The 20,550-nt window shown below is 35.8% G+C and overlaps 1 protein-coding gene and 1 non-coding gene across 4 annotated transcripts in view; both read right to left on the bottom strand.

The window, feature by feature from the left end:
- Window positions 1-46: 46 nt before the first annotated feature.
- Window positions 47-20,550, bottom strand: part of TNKS2 (tankyrase 2) — a 56,336-nt gene continuing 35,832 nt past the window's right edge. For 2 of the 3 annotated variants that reach the window (XM_008156912.3, XM_054728621.1), the window contains exons 18-27: window positions 20,186-20,374; window positions 17,696-17,948; window positions 16,761-16,843; window positions 15,431-15,551; window positions 11,956-12,053; window positions 11,012-11,086; window positions 8,306-8,411; window positions 6,039-6,225; window positions 3,691-3,847; window positions 47-2,369 (exon numbers count right to left, since the gene is read on the bottom strand). In XM_008156912.3, coding sequence (XP_008155134.2) covers window positions 2,307-2,369; window positions 3,691-3,847; window positions 6,039-6,225; window positions 8,306-8,411; window positions 11,012-11,086; window positions 11,956-12,053; window positions 15,431-15,551; window positions 16,761-16,843; window positions 17,696-17,948; window positions 20,186-20,374 — 1,332 coding nt within the window. In that variant the 3' untranslated portion in view covers window positions 47-2,306. The remainder of the gene's footprint in view (window positions 2,370-3,690; window positions 3,848-6,038; window positions 6,226-8,305; window positions 8,412-11,011; window positions 11,087-11,955; window positions 12,054-15,430; window positions 15,552-16,760; window positions 16,844-17,695; window positions 17,949-20,185; window positions 20,375-20,550) is intronic. The other variant, XM_054728622.1, reaches the window with a different exon arrangement.
- Window positions 5,500-5,602, bottom strand: LOC114228176 (U6 spliceosomal RNA). The gene has a single exon (XR_003614289.2). It is a non-coding gene; the product is annotated as a U6 spliceosomal RNA (small nuclear RNA).

Below are 20,550 nucleotides of genomic sequence, written 5' to 3'. Positions count from 1 at the left end.
TTCAACACACTTATACTACTTCAGTAATTACCATGCTACCTGGAAAAACAAGTGAACAGTTTATTAAGAATTAAATGAGGGTATGGAATGTGATACAGTACAAGTAAGACACTCTAGGATGGATATAATAGTACTACTCACACAAAAAGTTAAATCTCACTTCAAAAAAATTCACAAAACAAAGGAAAAAGCAATTGCATCATTATAAAGATATTTCATGCAAAAACTCCAAAAAAATCCCCTAACCCCTCCAGCCCCCCTCCAAGCTCCCAACAAACAAAAAGCTATCTGAAAATATCACCATGCTAACATATTAACCACAATATAATCATTTATAGAAAAACAACACACTAATTAAGCAATGAATTAGATGAAACAACACAAGCTGCAATATTGTAAACTCATAGACCACAATAATTTTACATGATAAGCAATTCCAGATTCACTCATAGGGTGAGGATTATGGGCTAAATGATGAGAGATAAGGTATGTAAATATAAACTCCATCAATTCATCTCATTATCTTCTAATTATAAAACATGGAAGCTTCCAGAATCTGAAAAATTATATAAAATTTGGCATACTTCATTTGAGTTCCAAGAAATGACTTTAGGATCATGTTTGCAATTATTAGAAAGCTGTATAAAACCAGTTAAAGGTTAGGAATGACCTCAAATAATAATCACAACTTACATGGCATTTTATGGGGTAGCGTTCCCTCTACAGATGCCAAACAATTTACATGATAGAAACTCCAGATATGCATTTACTCTGATTAACTCTTAATCAAGGCAAAAAAAACCCACCATGATTTTCTAGCACTTTATGTACAAGTTACTGTAAAGGACCAATTAGTTAGAAACTGAATAAGATGTAAAACAAAGGTAAATTGGTGAATGGGAACATCCTCATTTACAAAGGCTTAAGTGGGTAAAACTCTTGCCTTGACTTATAAGGAAGCTAGAGTCAACAGACTGCCAAGCCGTAACTTGTGTCTCTGTACCAAGATGCCTTAGCATTTTTCATGGAAAAGATAGTTTACATTAGAAAATAGGAATGGCATTTTATGGGATAGCATATCTTCAACTGGGTGAAATGTCATGATGAGGTGGCCCAGAGCAGAAAGCACCCTTCTCACTGGACCTGCCCATTCAGGAGGCCAGGAGAGAACTGGGACACCTACACTTCATGTTCTGGGTGGAGCTTACCTACTGTGTATAGATTGGCTAGGAGTATAAGAGTAAGGCCAAGGAAAAAGAACAGGAAAAAAATACTTAGGACAAAAAAACCACCCACTCCCCTTTGCAATTTTTTTCTGCTTACATTTACAGTGATTAGAACACATTGGAAAATGATTCAAGATTATCCTTCCCACTCTGAAATTTAACTTCCTATTTATATTCCATGAAAAGAACACCATAATTGTTCAGTGGCAGGACATAACCTTTCTAAAAAAATAAAAGCATTTGCTCTAATTTTCACAGAATGACATGAAAAATTTTTCCAACGTGAAACCTAGAGTTTGACGCCAGTAAAGAAGCATCTTTAATATTCAGGACTACCATAGTTAGAGCTCTTTGGAATGTATCTTATACATATAAAGGTAGCACAAATTAAATCCCCAGAGTTCATGAAATAGGCTCTTAAATGGGAAAGATTTCTAATGAGAGATAAATGCTTCCATTAGCAAATTAAATGTGATAAATAAATCTTTCCCAACTGACAAAGTCTCTGCAGACAACTCAACACAGCCTCTGAAATCAAATGTAAAGACCAATCACGATGATGCAGGATGAAGTGCAGATGAGCGGTACACATGAAAAAAATCTGTAACCACTGCAATTCTGAAACAGTAGATTTATATTACAAAGCAATGTAAATAAATATCGGGCTAGTACAAAAGCTCTTATTTACAGTTTTACAAATGAAACTGTATTCAGTGTAAATGCTGTGTTTTAAAGAACACAGTACTGGATTAGTAAAATGAGTACTGTTGAGGGATTACAGTTTCTGTTAGAATCAATGCATAATGTATAAAAGATTCAAGTTAACTGTTTATAATTTAGTACAGACAAACCCAGTTTTAACCTGGAATGGCATCTGTTAAAGTGCTGAAAAACAGGAAATATTTAGAAAACACTGTACATTATTAAAGCTTTATCAAGTCAGAATGTTAAAACTTCTTTCACATTTTTTATCCTTTTGCCACAGGCTTGTCGAACAAGATGATTTTTCTCAGCAAAGGAGTAAAAATTAAGAGGCCACCAGCTGTTTCGATGATTTTAGGTTCAGTAGAATTAGTTTAATTATCCATCAACCATACCTTCAGGCCTCACAATCTGGTAAGTAATTAAATATTCAGGATAAGCCTAAAAGAGAAAGATTAATTCAAATGTTGGTAAACAAAAACAATTTTTTAAAAAATAGACTTACCATAAGGATTCCTAAGCTTCAGGGAAGAAGTTCTAACTTAGTGCTGTGGATCAGATTCATGTGAGAACATTTTCTCAAAACACCCCTACCTTGATTCCTGTCCCTTAGATTCTTCAGGTCTGGAAGGAGTACTAAGTATGTGTTTGTCTGTTTTTAATGACCTATATGGTTCTAATACATATTCCCAATTCAGAACACAATCTAGAGAAGCTTTTGATCAGATCTGTGTCACTAAGAGCAAGAGGGTATTACACATTTCTTTGCTATAGGCAGATTAATTATGAAATATAGAATTCTACTTAACTGTATTTTAGAAAAGGTGAAAAAAAATCCAGTATAACTGGCAAAATCTGAATAAGGCCTGTAGATTAGATATATTTTATATCAATGGTATTTTCCTGATTTTGACAATTTTAAGAGAATCTCCTTGTTTTTAGGAAATACACTTGTAGTACAGATTTAAGGGTAAAAAAAACATGCCTATGTTCCTAAGGGTAAAGGAACTGTCCTCTCAAGTAGGTCAGAAAAAAAAAAGTATAGCCCTAACCGGTTTGGCTCAGTGGATAGAGCGTCGGCCTGCAGACTCAAGGGTCCCAGGTTCGATTCCGGTCAAGGGCATGTACCTTGGTTTCGGGCACATCCCCAGTAGGAGGTGTGCAGGAGGCAGCTGATCGATATTTCTCTCTCATGGATGTTTCTAACTCTCTCTCCCTCTCCCTTCCTCTCTGTAAAAATCAATAAAATATATTAAAAAAAAAAAAAAAAGAAAAAAAAAGTATAAACACCTACTCAGGAGGGAGAGACTGGTAAAGGAGAGAGAATATTAAAATGTCAACATCTGGGCCCTGGCCAGTGTGGCTCAGTTGGTTGGGTGTTGTCCCAGAAGTTGCCGGTTTGATTCCTAATCAGGGCACATGCCCGGGGTGTGGGCTCAATCCCTGGTGGAGCGTGTGCAGGAGGCAGCTGATGATGTGTCGCTCTCACATAGATGTTTCTCCCCCTCCCTTCCTCTCTCTCTAAAAATCAATCTTAAAAATCTTTAAAAAAAAAAAATGGACATTTGAAAAATCTGGGTAAAGAAAATTCTTTACTATTTCTGTAACTTTTCTGTAAGTCTGAAATTATTTCCAAATAAATAAATAAATAAACAAAAAGAAACCCATTTTTCAAGACAATATACCTTGTTGAGATTAGTAAGAAGAGGTTAAAGTATGGCTCTAAAGTATTTTTGAAGATGAACAAATAAAAATGAGTTACCTGTTCTCCTCTGTAAATAACATATTCAGCTAATGCTAGGCCATTTACACTGGGTCGACCAGTGACTGAGTGATGTCCTGGAGGAGAATGTGCCATTTTCATTGCACTGAACTGCAGGAACGATTTCCCCAAGGTTACCCGGCAAAAGAGCAGCTGCCTATAGCGTGAAAAGGAAAAGATCTTACTGAATACAAAGTAGCATATGACAATTTTATTTGTGTACATTGTTTAATCTTTTTAATACACTTATACATAAACATTTATGATTGTTTTTATCATTTCACTCTAAATGAACTTTATAAAAATGTCTTCTACTAAAGAATTTTTCACTTTAATTATAAAACCTGAAAATGTAATAACTGTATAGATATCCAGACTCAGCCATCCTGCTTCAGCAAAAGCACAAATCATAGTCCAAGTGGGAAGGAGGAAGAGGTTTAAGGGGCTTCCAAAGAAAATTTTTCCAATTAAGTCCAGTAGATTCTACCTTCAAAATATATTTACAATCTATTCTCTTCTCTTAAATATTCACCTGGACTATAACAATGGCCTCTGAATTAGTCTTCCTGTTTCTACTCTAATTCATGTCTAAATTATTTTCCATTCAAGCAACCAGTGATTTAGGAAAAAAACAACAAAAACCAAAAAACATAAATCAGATCACATCATTTTTCTGCTTAAACCCTTTCTGCTCACTGTCCTTAGAAGAAAATCCAAATTTCTTACTATGGTACCAAATTCTCTAATCTTAATGTGTTCTTCATGCTCCAGACACATTTTCTTCTTTCACATAGTCAAACTTTCTTCCCCCACGGCCATGATACATAATATGCTCTTTCCTCTACCAGCCATTCTATCACTCTTCAAATGGCTAACATTCATTTTGCAGGTTTCAGGTGAAATGTTACTTCCTCAACTAGGTCTTTCCTACCAGAAGTTTAAGTAGGTTACTCTCCCACTCCGCTCAGGCATATGATTGGCCTTCTTTAGTTCCAAAGAACTATCTCTCGTTCCTGATTTTGGTGGACCAGTTGATGATTCTATTCTCCAAAGAGATACAGTCTATACTTGCTATTTAGCCTCCAGATAATAAAAGTAAAAATAGCAGTGTTCAATTTATAGAATCTCAAGAAATTATAAGCCTTCTAATCAGTCCAATTTATGATATAAAACAGAAATGGGTGAGAAGTCATATCCAGGAGGGCTGACTTCAGACACCTACACAAAGTCTAAATTTAGGGGGAAAACAAGAACTAAACAAAACAGACCTCTCTCTCTCTAGGACTATAGTTCTTCACCTTGGCAACCTCTCAAAATCAGCTGGGAAGCCTTTAAAAATCCCAATGCCCAGATCATACCCCAGTCCAATTAAATGAGACTCTCTGAAGGTGGGACACAGACATTCATTTTTAAAGCTTCCTGGGTGATTCCAATGTGCTGCTAAGACCGAGAACTACTGCTCTAGGTTGTTGTTTTTTCTTCTAGATCTGTAATCAGAAGCATCAGGAAACTTGGTAGAATTCAAGTTCTAGGACCCCACCCCAGAAATATTAAATAAGCAACTCAGAAGATAGGGCCTGTGAATCCTGAAGCTTGCTAATGTTTGATAATTACTGCTCTAGATCTTTATAAGCAGTGCCCTAACTGTAGAATAAATCTCAATGTTTGATCTTATTTGATTTTTCAAATGGCAAAAAATAATTTATTTACCTATCAGGAGTTTATCAATTAGAGCCAAGTTATTTGAATGCTTTTAACAACTGAGTTAGACCAGGATAACTACTTTGTACTTTCCCCCCCTTTTTCTTATTTTTTTATTTACACTTCATGAATTTGCATGCCATCCTTACACAGGGGCCATGCTAGTCTTCTCTGATTCCAATTTCAGTATATGTGCTGCTGAAGCGAGCACACAAAGTAGTTATTTGATAATAATGTGCTTTCTATAGGATTGATGTGTTTTATTATAACTTTTCAAGTAGTAATGTAATAAATTGAAGATTATGAGCATATCATAATGGAAGAGAGACTTCTTCATACATTGCCATGAAATAATTAGGCTTGGCAAGTAGTACCATTTTAGCATGTGAACACTAGAATTTTTAGAGTTCACAGTCCCACAATATTCAAGAGCCACAATAAAATCTCTTTCATGCCCAATGATATGTTCTTCTCCATATTCTTTAAAACACCAAATGTACTAATGATTAAATGAGTTAAACAGATCAAGTGCTTAGAACTGTGCTTGGCCCATAAAGTTCACCTAGCCTTGCACCGCAAAATTTTCAATATGGAACCAGTTCTTATCTGATTTTTATAAAAATAAATGAGAACAAGTGATCTCTTACCTGTGGCAAATGTAACAAGATCTGTCTTTGTGAACTGGACACCCAGTACCTCCTCCAATTCCATATACATACTGATTGCTTTTGGAAGAGTTTTCAGCAAAATAAATTCCAGCTCCGAACATGCCACCTATGTAGGCATGCCTTTCATCGAAGCCTTTATGGATAATTGCATTCACAAAGGGAGACCCTAAAACACATATAGATGAATAATAATTTTATCTTAAAAGAAAAAGAACAAAAACTAAAGCTTCTTAGAAGTTAAACTCTGAAATATACATACACCACTACAATAAAGCAAAATCATAAAACAAGGACAAGTTAACTGTTAGCCGATTCACTATTTTAGAATAATTATTTTAGAGGAATTACAAAAGTCAATCAATGTTCTAACAGGGTGGTAAGTAGTTGATCTGGTAAAATAAAGACATACATATTCAACTAGAATAACCAACAGATCACTTGAAATATAAATGCTAGAGTTATCAAATTCCAGACCCTAAATCTATGCAAATCAGAACCAATCTTATAATTCACCTCATATAGCAAAGATGAGTTCATTAGGTCTTAGAATGACACCCATGTCTATGTACGTTTTTTAGATATCAAAAATAACCAAAGTGATCTTTTTAATGTTCATTCTCTTGTTTATACCTTGTTTTTCCTATATTTCCAATGCTCTGCCTTTCATCACCTGCTTTAACAGATTCCATCTGCAAAAGAGGTGTGCCTTCATTCCCTGCACATTGACTTCTTTCTCCTTCTTCCTTGCATGTGTGCAAAGACAGGGAGCTTAGCCAAAGGGGAGGAACTGAGCATGGGAACTGGTCCAGGGAGTGGGGTCAGGATGGGAGCTGGGAAAAGCCAATATAAAATAGCTAACTGATTCATCAACATCAGTGTCCCTGTTCATTAAGGGACAGAAAAATACAATGAATTCCACTTTACAGAAACACAGAAGAACAGAATCACTTATTTTAAATATGAATAACTAAAACCATTTATTAAGTAAATACATAAATATTTTGCTCTGTGCCAAGATATTATCATGATGATTTTTAGGGTTTTGGAATGAGAAATACCATTTAGATATTATGCACCATTTTAGAGTGCTATGATTTTCCAGAGATCATGAAATTTAAATGCTGTGTTTTATAGAACCTGACAGGTCTCTAGAAATTTTCTGCAATCAAGGCCAAATGAAAGAAAACAATGAAGCTACTATGGGTAATGTGCTTGAAGATTTGATAAATACTGCATTAACATCTATATTCATACTTACTATAAACTTGAAAGAACAATCAACACCTGGCAACTTGCAACATTAAAATATAAGTTCAATAACAATGGCTCTTGACAATAAAGTTAATTGTAGTTTTGACACTTAAGAGTCAATGCCAGAATAGGATGCATACATTCTTCTGAGGTGATTTTCAGTTCTTACTTTAATTTTAATTCAATCAACTAGTTAAAAATAAAACAATTTCTCAGAATGATCATAAAAAGCAAAATATTACATAAAGAAAAAAGGCTCTAGCTGGTTTGGCTCAGTGTATAGAGCATCGGCCTGCAGACTCAAGGGTCCTAGGTTCGATTCCAGTCAAAGGCACATGCCCGGGTTGGGAACTCAGTCCCCAGTAGGGAGCATGCAGGAGGCAGCCAATCAATGATTCCCTCTCATCACTGATGTTTCTATCTCTCTCTTCCTCTCCCTTCCTCTCTGAAATCAATAAAAATATATTAAAAAAAAGAAAAAGATACTAGGACTTAAAAAAAAAGGAAAATATGAATAGTTAACATTCCCATTTCTGTATTTTTTCCATTATGGCAATCTTATTTATATAAGCTATCCATTGGAAAATATACAAATTCAAAAGAGGTTAAAAATATGAATATAGCCCAGCCAGCGTGACTCAGTGGTTGAGCGTCAACCTATGAACTAGGAGGTCCTGGTTCGATTCCTGGTCAGGCTCGATCCCCAGTGGAAGCTGTGCAGGAGGCAGCTAATCAATAGTTCTCTCTCATCACTGATGTTTCTATCTCTCTCCTCTCCTCTCTGGTATCAACAAAAAACAAACACAAAACAAAAAAAACAAAAAAAACAAAAAAAAAAAAAAAAAGGAAGAAAAAAATGAATACAAATATGAAATTTACAGAAATAATTTTTAAAAATGACAAGAGGACTATATAGATTCATTACTATTTCATACTTGACAAAAAGCTATTCTAATGTGGAGAATGGTGGTAAGGTAGGAGGAAAGCAATCTTACCATGAAATAGCATTCTTTCATTTGCATGGTTGTGGTTTTCTTCAGAAACTTCTTTTCTCCTGTGAGTATACCTTTCCCATAGTTTCTTGTTACAAACTTTCTGAATCTATAAAAAAGGAACCAGAAAAATAACATCTTTAGCTCATAATAATTACTTACCTTCTTGCTTATCTTAACCAGAAATGGGCCACATAGTCAGAAGAGGCAAAACTTCTCTCTAAAATGTAAACTATGTTATTTTAATCAACTAAAGAAGGAAATATAGCTACATTTTGGAACCTGAAAACTTCAAAAGGAAAAAAGCTATGTAGGCCATATGTAAAGGTCAATAATACCATTAATTGATTAAAATACTTCCATTCTCATTAATTTACAATTATTACTAAATATCTCCAACTCATATATGTTTTCTGTATGTAAGTATAAAAAAGATAATATTTTCCCCGTCTTATCTGTTTTTAATTAAAATATTTGAAATAGCCCACACCAATAAACATTCTTAAAATATACACACACATATCCCCTATTATTCCCTCTATCTTTCCCTAGCCCTCCAATTCCTAAAATTTTTGTCTGGAGAAGAGTTCATTTACGAGGTCAAATTTCACAATCCTCGAGCTGTTGCTTAGCTGTGTTTAAAGGTGTGATAGCCCCCTGCTGGTCCTAGAGCACATCTGGAAGCTGGTTTTAATTCTGACTCAAAATAAGTCAATATACTGCCACAGACAAAATCGAGGAATACAACAGGCACAAGGGGATTTCATTTAGGTAAAAAAAATAACACAATTAAAAGTCTTACCGTTGAAAAAAAATTTTCATTAAATATTGCATTAAAATATATTATAGAGGAAAAAACAGCTTTCTCAAATTCAACTACTGGCATACCTCAGAGATATGGTGGATTCATTTCCAGACCATCACAATAAAGCAAGTATCACAAAAAAGAGAGTTGTTATATTTTTGTTGGTGGAGGGTCTGCCTTCAACTTGCAAAATTTGTGAAGCTCAATAAAGTGAAGTGCAATAAAGCGAGGTGTGCCTGTATTTTGGAAATCAAACTTATGTTCTCTCTCCTGCCCTCACCCTTAACAACTGCTTGTTACTGTTTGCAGACAAAGTAAACTTGACTGAAAATTTGCTTGTAATAGGCATAATTATTTGTTTTATTAAAAATTATTATATGTGTCCATGAGTGAAAATATCAAGATGTCATTCTTATGTCATCTTATATAATAAAAGCCTAATATGCTAAGTGTCCGACTGTCCGTTTGACCAGTCGCTATGATGCGCACTGACCACCAGGGGGCAGATGCTCCAACCAGTAGGTTAGCTTGCTGCTGGGGTCTGGTTGATTAGCACTGGGCAAGATGAGCCAGACACACCCTGGAGCCTTCCTGAGGTCCCTCTGACTGGCCTGCACCCTCTCGTACTCCAGGACCCCTTGGGGGATGTCATAGAGCTGGTTTCGGCCAGATCCCTGCAGGCCAGGCCGAGGGACCCCACTGGTGCACAAATCCATTCACTGGGCCTCTAGTACTATGATAAAACTAACAAAAAACATTAGTCCCAACCCTGGCCAGTCCTGGGTTTGATTCCAGTCAAGGGCACGTGCCATACCTCGGTTGCAGGCAACCAATTGATGTGCCTCTCACATTGATGTTTCTGGTTCTCTCTGTCTCTCCCCTGCCCTTCCACTCTCTCTAAAAATCCATGGGAAAAAATATCCTTAGGTGAGGATTAACAAAAAAAAGAAGAAAAAAAAAAAAGAAAAAAGAAAAGGAACACACAGAAATATGATCCTTTACTTGAATAATGCAATTGCTTTAAATCATCTAATTTCTAATAGTATGAGCATAACAACCTCAATGTATAGTTTTAGTATTCACTAACTCTAAAATACAGCATCTAATATTATACGCACAATAGTATATTTGTGAAACAGTAATACAACAACTGAAAGATGATGCTCACTCTTAAGTTTAAAATCTAGATATTTGCCACATTTTAATTCTAGCCATCTTATATTTATAATGATTAGGAATACCAGTATATCAATGTAAAAAAGAAAGAATGTATCAATGTAATTATTACAAAATCATTATGCATCTCAAGTAAAATGTCCACTTTTTGCTTGCTATAGTTAAAGAAAAACAGCAAAGTTGGAAAAGGTCCTGAGAAGAGTTACTGGTATCAACAAGGAGACAGGACTTTCGTTAGAATGACTTAAAAAACATTTTTGAAAGACTGTTTTTGGAAAAGATGAAGGTACTATTAAAATTATAAAAAAGTTATATGTATGTTGACTCACAGAAACCTGGAGTAGCCAGTTAGGACGAATAAAAAAAGCATGATATAACTATAAAGATGAAGTCCTTTTATGAGCCACAAAAAAATTCAGCTTTGTTACCACAGAGTACCTTAATAATTTATATAAAGTCCTAATTCTACAGGACTTATCATTACCCCAAGATAAAGCATAATCGCTAAACTTGAATATTTCAACAAGGACTGAATTACTGATCATAAAAACAGTACAGGGTTTTCAGAATCTTAACCTTTCCACGGGTATATTCTTTCCCAAAATATCCCCTGTGCCGTATCACAGACTTATTGGGCTGGATAGATCATTATATTCTTATGAAAGTTAATTATGGTTTTAGGCTTTGAAAACTATGGTCTCAGCAAACTATTTTTATTAACTTATTACCTTGAGAATATTGTATCTGTTGAAGATTCCACCTGCATGACCTCCATCTCTGTGCTCTCGGACTGTACTTTGCATCTGATGGAAAAGAACATTTCAAATATTTAGCTATTATGTCTTTTCTGATTTGGGGAACAGGGTGCTTGACTTATATGATTCTATTTTTGAATATAAAATGGATTTTTAATATTTTTTTGGTTTAAGAAATATGAGTTCTATAAGTTCACAAGTACTATTTTCTAGTGATAGCTGTTAGCTAGTACAACCAATCTGAAAACATATTTATAGGTAAAAACTAAATAATGCAAACTAAAAGAAGAAAAAACAACTAGAAGCACAGGGAGCTAAACATACAAAGCTAACTAACCACTTGACATACTATAATACAAAGGTTTTATTTGTTCCCATTTGTTTTACCCTAATAAAGCACAATTTGTATTTTATCAAGAGTTGGAATTTCTTGGGTTTTATAACTAAGTCTCACTCAATTTTGTATCTTTGTGCTCAACTCACACATATATAGGGTACATGTTCTTCAAAGTGTAAAGCACTATTAAAAGGTTTCAGTGGATCCATTAGTTTTGTAGAAAGAAATTGGAATAAAAATTTTCTGAGTGTGCCCTCCACTATTCTGGGTCCTGTCTGAGATACTGGACTTTGCAATTGCCTTCACGAAAGGAGGTGACATTAGCATCTTCTTTCAAATGACAGGAACCTCTTCTCGAATGGAATTCTGTGTTAGCATTAACTGTAGTGCTGAACTGGAATTAAGTTACTGGAATTAAGGTTTACTGAGGGAATCTATCTTAAATGCTGATTTTAAAAGTTTTCCAGGTAGAAAAGAGTTAGGGACAATTAAAATACTCTACGACATTTTCAAGTGTATCTGGAAATCTCCAGGAAACTTAGTTATTGAACCAACATTTATTTAAGATATATGAACATACCTCTTCCTCCACAGACTGAAACTCTTTATCATCGGGAGACAGATCTATAAGAATTGTTCCACTTCCAGAAGTGTTCAGAGTTAAGTATGGATTAAGACCTATCAAATGAAATTTGAAGGCAAAAATTCATTTGCAAAAAAACCCCAAACAAACTAACAAAAAACATCAACCAAAAATAACCTGATTTATCTGATGCTTATTACCAATTTTAAAAAAGTTTTAGATTTCACCGTTTTCCCCACTAATGTCCTTTTTGTATTCCAGGAACCAAAACAGAACATTACACTGCATTTCAACTACTAATTTTACCTGGCAAGTCATAAGGGTTTTGTGGGAATAGTTCAGAAAACCATTCTATTCTTTATTCTTTTTTTTTTTTTTAACATATTTTATTGATTTTTTACAGAGAGGACGGGAGAGGGATAGTGAGTTAGAAACATTGATGAGAGAGAAACATCGATCAGCTGTCTCCTGCACACGCCCTACCGGGGATGTGCCCGCAACCAAGGTACACGCCCTTGTCTGGAATCGAACCTGGGACCCTTCAGTCTGCAGGCCGACGCTCTATCCACTGAGCCAAACTGGTCAGGGCCTTTCTATTCTTTATCTCCTATTCTTAATGAGTTTGTCTTCTTTAAATTATCTCCTTTATTAAGTGTGCAGCCCTTTCAGCATTTAATCCCTTTATTTTTTGTAACTATGAGGAAAATTATGACAGAAACTTACATGACCTCAAGTAATTTTAAATCATCCTAGAATAAGAACTCCATAAAGTTTACTAACAACTGACACTTATTCTGACCCATAATACCAGTAGATTCTTTAATTCAATGCAGTGAATTTGTCTTATTTCCTGAATATCAATGGTCAAGATAACCACATATATTTTTCTAACTTTACTCTCATAAAACTTTAAATGGGATCTTAAACAGAATTTTCCCATTTCTTTGGTATATTTATAACAATTCTCCTTTAATATCTACAACAAGATCTCCAAAGCTCTGTTGTTTTTCCAGATATGGATCAAGTCCTTTATTGCTGGGTCATGGCGGGTGGTTTGCTTCTGGAGGTTAAGAGCACTATTCGAATTCTGAGTTCTGGTCTGAATAACTGGATTATCACCAACATACTGCACTCTTATGAAGATTTATAGGCATGGCTGAATTACAAGGTCTCTAGGAAGTACAGAGGTGAACAGGTTACAGCAGAATAAAGACTTAATAAAGACTGATAAATGCTAGAATAAGGCATCTTCGGACCTTCCTGAAGAAAGACGTTTATCAGTGTTGAAATATAAGGATAGGTAATCTATTGACTTGCTGCACTAAATAATAGCTAATAAGGCTTTTACGTCAAGGACCAGAGGTGGCATGGAGGTAACATATACTTGCCACTTGGAGGCAGTATCTGTTTCCATCATGGTTTCCTGAGCCTTTCAACAGTCTTAATAACTGTGTGCCACATACTATGATGCATTTAATGTACAAACACTGCCTGCTTTCCTTTTTAACCCACCTCTTTCCATCACACTTACTACCTTACCAGATAGTTTTATTGTAGTAGAGTCAGAATGGCAGTCCACAACTGAGGGTTCTAGTTTCTTATTTTTGATACTATTTATATTTATACTAAGACTAGAGGCCCAGTGCACAAAATTTGTGCATGGGAGGGGGGTCCCCTCAGCCCAGCCTGCACCATCTCAAATCTGGGACCCCTCGGGGGATGTCCAACTGCTGGTTTAGGCCCGATCCCCAGGATTGGGCCTAAACCGGCAGTCAGACATCCCTCTCACAATCCTGGACTGCTGGCTTCTAATCACTCACCTGCCTGCCAGCCTGATCGCCCCTAACTAGCCCCCCCTGCTGGCCTGATCACCCCTCACTGCCTCTGCATGCCAGCCTGATTACCCCTAACTGCCCCCCGCTGCTGGCCAGGTCACCCCCAAATGCCCTCCCCTTCCGGCCTGGTCACCCCTCACAGCCCCCCGCTGGCCTGGTTGCCCCACGCAGCCTGTTTGTTCAGTCATCTGGTCATCCCTCACTAACCCCCATGCGGGCCTGGTTGCCCCACGCAGCCTGCTTTGTTCAGTCGTCTGGTTGTCCCTCACTAATCCCCCTGCCGGCCTGGTCACCCCACGCAGCCTGCTTGTTCAGTTGTTTGGTCGTCCCTCACTAACTCCCCTGCCGGCCTGGTCATAGGCAGCCATCTTGTGAGTGCGTGATGGTCAATTTGCATATTACCTCTATTATATAGGATTCCAGGGAGCCATGGGGTTTCCCTCCTCTTTTTTTTTAAAAATTTATTTCATTGATTTTTTACAGAGAGGAAGGGAGAGGGATAGAGAGCCAGAAATATCGATGAGAGAGAAACATCAATCAGCTGCCTCCTGCACACCCCCTACTGGGGATATGCCTGCAACCAAGGTACATGACCTTGACCGGAATCGAACCTGGGACCCTTGAGTCCGCAGGACAACGCTCTATCCACTGAACCAAACTGGCTAGGGCCCCTCCTCTTTATCATATAAAATTTTTGTCATCTATACTGTAAATATTCAAGACCATCTTTAAACATTTTGCCCTACACCCTACCAGGTAAGTAGGATGCATTTACCGTGAATTGATCCTATTTCAGACTTCTAGTATACAGCATTCCTTAGCTTGTGTTACCTAAATTTTTAGAGGCACCCCTTTTCCTTCTTTAAGAGCTAGACCCTCTTCTGGTAGGTATACATTCTTTCCTGAAAATTTTCATTTTTGCTAATGGAGGATTATCTTCAACCCTAGTTGTACAGCCAGGATTTCAATTTCAGGATGCTTCTGACCCCAGGGTAAATAATTTCCTCAATTTAACAATGAACTTAAGATGTGATTTCTGAAACTTAAATTAATTCACCTTTTTATACTCAGGACCTGGTACATAGGAAGGGTTAACATCTGTTGAACGAATGCAATTTGCATATTCCTTAAGCATCAACATCCAGGAGAAATAAAAATATTCAACTTTGTTTTGTTAAAGTTCCTCAGTTGCAACATTACTGTTTCCCTGTATTTTCACTGCAAGTGTTTAGAACTTAGCTATTTACTACAAAAGAGAAATTTACAAGCTCTTTTATGGGCAGTCCTGAACACCTAATCATTACCTATTACTATAAGATACCAGATATCCAAGTTTCAGATCTTTTAGAATCAAAACTTTGGAGTTAGAGTAACTTCAGAAATAACTGAAAAGAAATATCAGCGCTAAAGCAATTCCTAAATTTCTGAATGGCCCAGAAGTTTTCTTAGGTTCGCACAGTAAATAGCAGCAGCTCAGGAAGCTTAGTAGTAGCAGAGTTAAGACTTGATTCCAGGTTTCCCGGAGCTCTTCCTATTAAATGGACTCTTACAGATTTTTAAATGATCAATTAGTAAGTTGAGGACTGTCTTTATGGAAACTGTTAAACTGATGATAGCAATGATTTAAAATGAAATACCTTGTTGTCCAGAGATAAGTCTCTCAACTCCTTTAATTAATTTGTGTCTATGTCCATAAGCATTGATTCCAATCTCCTTCAGCTCCTTGTGCCCCATCTCAACTAATACATCCAAAGTGATCTTACAAAAGAGAATAAAATATTTAGAAGACTTACTCATTTGGTGGACATTCATATATTGGTGATCTCACAGTGTACTAGATTCATACATTTACTTCACATTAATTTTTGAACAGCTTAGGAATGAAAATAAATCAGCTGTTAAACTGAAACAAAATGAAAAGCTGCAGCTAATTAGCTAACTAGCTAATTTAATTATACAAAGTTGAGTCATGAACTACCAAAAATATCACTATTATTTAGCATAAGAACCTAAGAACAAAGCAGCAAAACGAAAAATGCACTTTCAAATTAACCATATTTAGGTTATATCTTTTCCACCATCCCTCTACATCCAAGTCATTTATACAATGCTTTTAATTGTTCCTCCAGGCTCCAGACTGTGCTTCTCCATCACTGTTCAAACTAATCCTTTTATCTCAATTATATTATTCCCACTTTGTGAAACTAAAGACACTTTAAAAAATCATCTTCTGTTTATACTATGTTTTCTCTGGAATCCAGCTCACAGTAACCTTTTCTTTCTTTGCATTTCTAAAATAGATGCTAAAAACTTAACTCTTCATATATTCTTGCTATAGCTCTATAACTAGATCGGAAGTTCCTTAGGGTACAAGTCCATAGTCACTGTTATGTTCTGAATAAAAAAAAAATTTGTAATTATATTCTGACAGAGTACTGTAAATTGGGACTATTCTAGAAAAGACCGGATATATAGATGGCATTTCTATAGGGTATCTAAAAAAAAAAGTATACACACAGTTTGAAAGGCAGTGTTTATTGAAATACATTTCATTTTTTAATTGAGCTATCAGCTGTTAAAGTGTGTACACACTTTTTCGGAACACCCTGTATATAGAGGCTAGTGAAGTGTCAGGCTTACAGTGGGTAGTTACTGATAAAACAGAACTAAACAAAAAGGGCTCAAGGGTAACTTATTTTTGGTTGAATAAGCTAAACTTTGCATTCAAAAAAGTTATTTTACTATTACTACACGAGAGTAAATTTTATGTGCTAATAAACTGAACAGAAATTCCAAGATCAACCCAAATTAAAAGAGTAATTGATTTCAAGTCTCTTAAAAAAAAACAACAAAAAAAAAACCCTCCCTACGCTCCAAACAAGTGGAGCATTTATTTTAAGTAAGCCCTACTTTTTCTTTGAGGTTCCATAAAACACCAAAACAAGCAAAAACAGTTAACCAACTCACCTGTTCTCGCTCAAATATATCCATTAGGTGTTCAAGCCCAAGAATTCTTACAAATTGAGTTATGCTAAAATCTACCCCTGGAACTGAAAAATAAAAAAATCCAGAACAAAAAAAATTCACACATCAGAATATATATCAACATTATAACAAAGTTTTTGTAATATTACTACATACATAAAGAAAGTAAAAATAAAGCAAAATGTGAATAGCCACTTGGGGTATAATATTGAACAAAAAGTTAAAAAATTACAAAGAACACTGTAAGAGTTCATCACTAGAAGAAACAACCAACAGGACACTCTCAGGTTAAAACAAATCTTTTAATTAAACTACTGTTATATGTAAATTTATCTCCATTAAAGAAGCTTCCGTCTTTGAGCATGTAAGCTACTTCACAAAAATATTTTCACAATGTCACATAAGGTGAGATAAATTTTGACAGGTAAAAGGTTAAAGAGAACAGTTTTTAGAGTCTGCAGATATGTATGTGTCTTTTTATCTTTTTAACCCTTTGCACTCGCTTGCTTTTTTCTCGATTCCTGCTACCGATGCTAACCATGTCGAGTCACACTCGACATCCGAGTGCAAAAGGTTAAAATTGGGTATTTTGACATGGAATAAAAAGTATTCTATAAATCTGTATTCAAGAGGTACATTAAGGCATAACTACTCAACCAAAAGGACTTCTAAACTTTTCAGAAAGCATATTTACATCTAAAGAGTAGGTTAACAGCATCAAGTCTCAACTTGAAAGGAGAAAATGTCATTAGGAATTATAATAATGCAAGGAAATAATAAAATGCTAAAACTTTCACACTATGTTAATCTGATACTAACAGTTATATTTAAAGTTAAAAAAAATGACTTTATAGTATTCCAAATATCAAATATGTGCCTACAATGTAAGTTAGAAAGTTATTTTCATAAAATCTCACCCTCTTTTTTCTCCAAACTGGAAGCACCCTCTGTTCCACTTGAACTAACCACTGAAGACAGTTCAGAAAAGCTTCCAGATAAGTTATCGAGACTGCTGGCTGCAGAAAGACTTGATGGGCTGGATGGACCTGAAGACAGAGCATCTGCAGTGGCTCCGGGGCTCCTCATGCCATTGAGCACTTGAGGTTTATAACATGAAGGCAGAGCAGAAGGGGGCATGGCTGCTGTCAGGAGAGCACTGACATCATCTGCCTAGGTTACATGCCAGAGAGATGAAATCTGTTAAAATTCTACTATACCTAGAAGAATGCATTTTAAAATATGACAAAACCACTGCAAATTTGTTCTAGAGGTGCTTTTCAATAAAAAAATGATTATTTTAAAAAGTGAAGCAAATAAGTGATATTCAGCTATATTGTTATTCAATATAAAACATAATTCTTCCAAGACACAGAATCAAAATTGTTAAATGTGGCAGAGCATTAAAAAAATCATAATTTTGATACTACAATGAAAAATACCAATTTAAAAAGGTAAAAGCTTTTAACACTCGCAATTACTCTGGAAGAAGTAATTTAACCTACACGAAACTTTAGCAAACATCATGATCGTTTGTGTCTTAAAATATTCAATGATATTTGTTCCTCAAAACTGAACGTTTTTGGGGGGTTAACAAAGATAATTATTTTAGTCAAATTTGCTAGAATTGAAAAAAAATCCCCAAATTTTCTGGTAGGTTAATTTAGTGACATATACCATTCTTTCATAATGCTCAATTAAGACACTAAGTAATTAACATTCAGCAAGAAGTAAATCAGTACTTGTTTTCATGGTTAGTGATTTATACTGACTACCCAATCCCTATCCTTTTGTTCCCCCAGAGTCTGAGGACTCTCATGGGACTCATAGTTTGTATATAACCTTTAAAAATAATATTAGCACCATTTATTTTTGGGTGCTTTTTATGCACCTGGTACATGCCAAGGACTTTAAGTACATTAATTCTCATATTAACCAAATATATTTTATCCCCATTTATAGATGAGGTAACTGAGGCTTAGAGGTTAGGCAACTTGCAAGATTGTACAACTAAAAGTGGCAGAGGTGGAATTCTAAGGCAGTCTGTTCAACTCTAAAGCCCACACATGTTCTCTAGAGCACTTTGTTTCATTGTCAATTATATTTGGTGGACTGATAAATGAGTGGACTGAACAAGAAAAGTTCACTTTTAAGGAAGTTTGGAATGGGTAAGACATTTCCCTGAAAAAAACATTGCAAATATGGTTGGGCTATCAATCTGAGAAAAATCTACTTAACCTCCAATGTATTTAAACTAAATTAGCTTTTCTTTTTTTTAAATTTTTTAAAAATTTCTTTATTGATTAAGGTATTACGTATGTGTCCTTATTCCCCCATTACCCCCCACCTCCCATTCATGCCCCCACCCCCCTGTTGTCTGTGTCCATTGATTAGGCTTATATGGATGCATATAAGTCCTTTGGTTGATCTCTCCCCCTTACCCCCACTGTCCCCTACCTTCCCTGAGATTTGACGTTCTGATTGATGTTTCTTAAATTAGCTTTTCAATGTAACTTGTAACAATGGAATCTCTCTCAGTGAAAGCAGTCTGCAGAAGAGACTTCTCTTCCTAACTCAAGAATTTCTTCTCCTTTCCCTCACTGCTCTGGTCAATTTCCCCAGTGGTGGAGGCAAGACAGGTACCTGTGTTACAGTGGCCAAAGCAGAGGTAGACACTAGTATGGAGACTCCTATAGGAGTTCCCTCAGGAGAGGAAGAAAAGACTTCCATAGGAAATGAGAGAAACAAGCTTGTTTCGTGAACAGTTCTGGTGGGGAAGAAATAGGAACTTTGGGATGAGGTAGTGTGGGAGGGAATCTACTAGAAGCAGGTTTTGTGGCTGCACCTGAGGGCAATGCTCCCAGCTGGGGAAATTCCTCAAGGCCCATGTCCTGTATTATCCTGCACCTGTATTCCCTGCCAGTATTCAATGGGAGCTTGTGCCTATTTTGTTTTCCCAACTAATGTAAGTAGTTACACTTTGTACTTCTTTTTTCCATTTTACAAAGTACTTAAAACCCAGTAACTAATAATTCTATTATTTAGTTATTATATATATATATTTTTAATTGTATTGATTTTCTACAGAGAGGAAGAGAGAGGGATAGAGAGTTAGAAACATCGATCAGCTGCCTCTTGCACACCCCCTACTGGGGATGTGCCCGCAACCAAGGTACATGCCCTTGACCGGAATCGAACCTGGGAGCCTTGAGTCCGCAGGCTGATGCTCTATCCACTGAGCCAAACCGGTTTTGGCATAGTTATTATATTTTAATACCAAAAAAGTTCTACATTTAAATTGGGCTAAAAAACAGATTTTACACATTCACCATGAAGACATTTTATATATACCAAGTGAATTTTAAAAAGCGAGAAAAGCACTGAGATTTTTCAAAGAGCCCATCACTTACTGAAACTAAATCTAAAGGTGTTTGTCCTTCCTGATTTTTAAGAGTAGGATCAGCTCCATGGGCCAACAATAAAGCACAAAGCTGTGTTCGTCCCTTTTGGGCTGCTTCATGCAAAGGTGTGAAAGCCCATTTGTCCGTGGCATTGACACATGCATTATACTTTATTAGTAAAGCTGCTACATCTACATGCTGTAAAAGAAAATATTCCTGTTACAGTCTGAAATTTTATTACACTTTAGTTCCTAAAAAGAAACTAGTTCTATACCTATTTTTCCATGTATTCATACTTAGTTTAGAAATGAAAAACTATTTCTCCCCAACATCATAATTTATGGGTAATTAAAAATTACAGTAGATATTTAAAT

This window comes from Eptesicus fuscus, chromosome 17, assembly GCF_027574615.1.
Source record: "Eptesicus fuscus isolate TK198812 chromosome 17, DD_ASM_mEF_20220401, whole genome shotgun sequence".
NCBI classification, from domain to species: domain Eukaryota; kingdom Metazoa; phylum Chordata; class Mammalia; order Chiroptera; family Vespertilionidae; genus Eptesicus; species Eptesicus fuscus.
The sequence above is the reverse complement of the archived record's forward strand: the minus strand, read 5'-3'. Positions and strand labels throughout refer to the sequence as shown.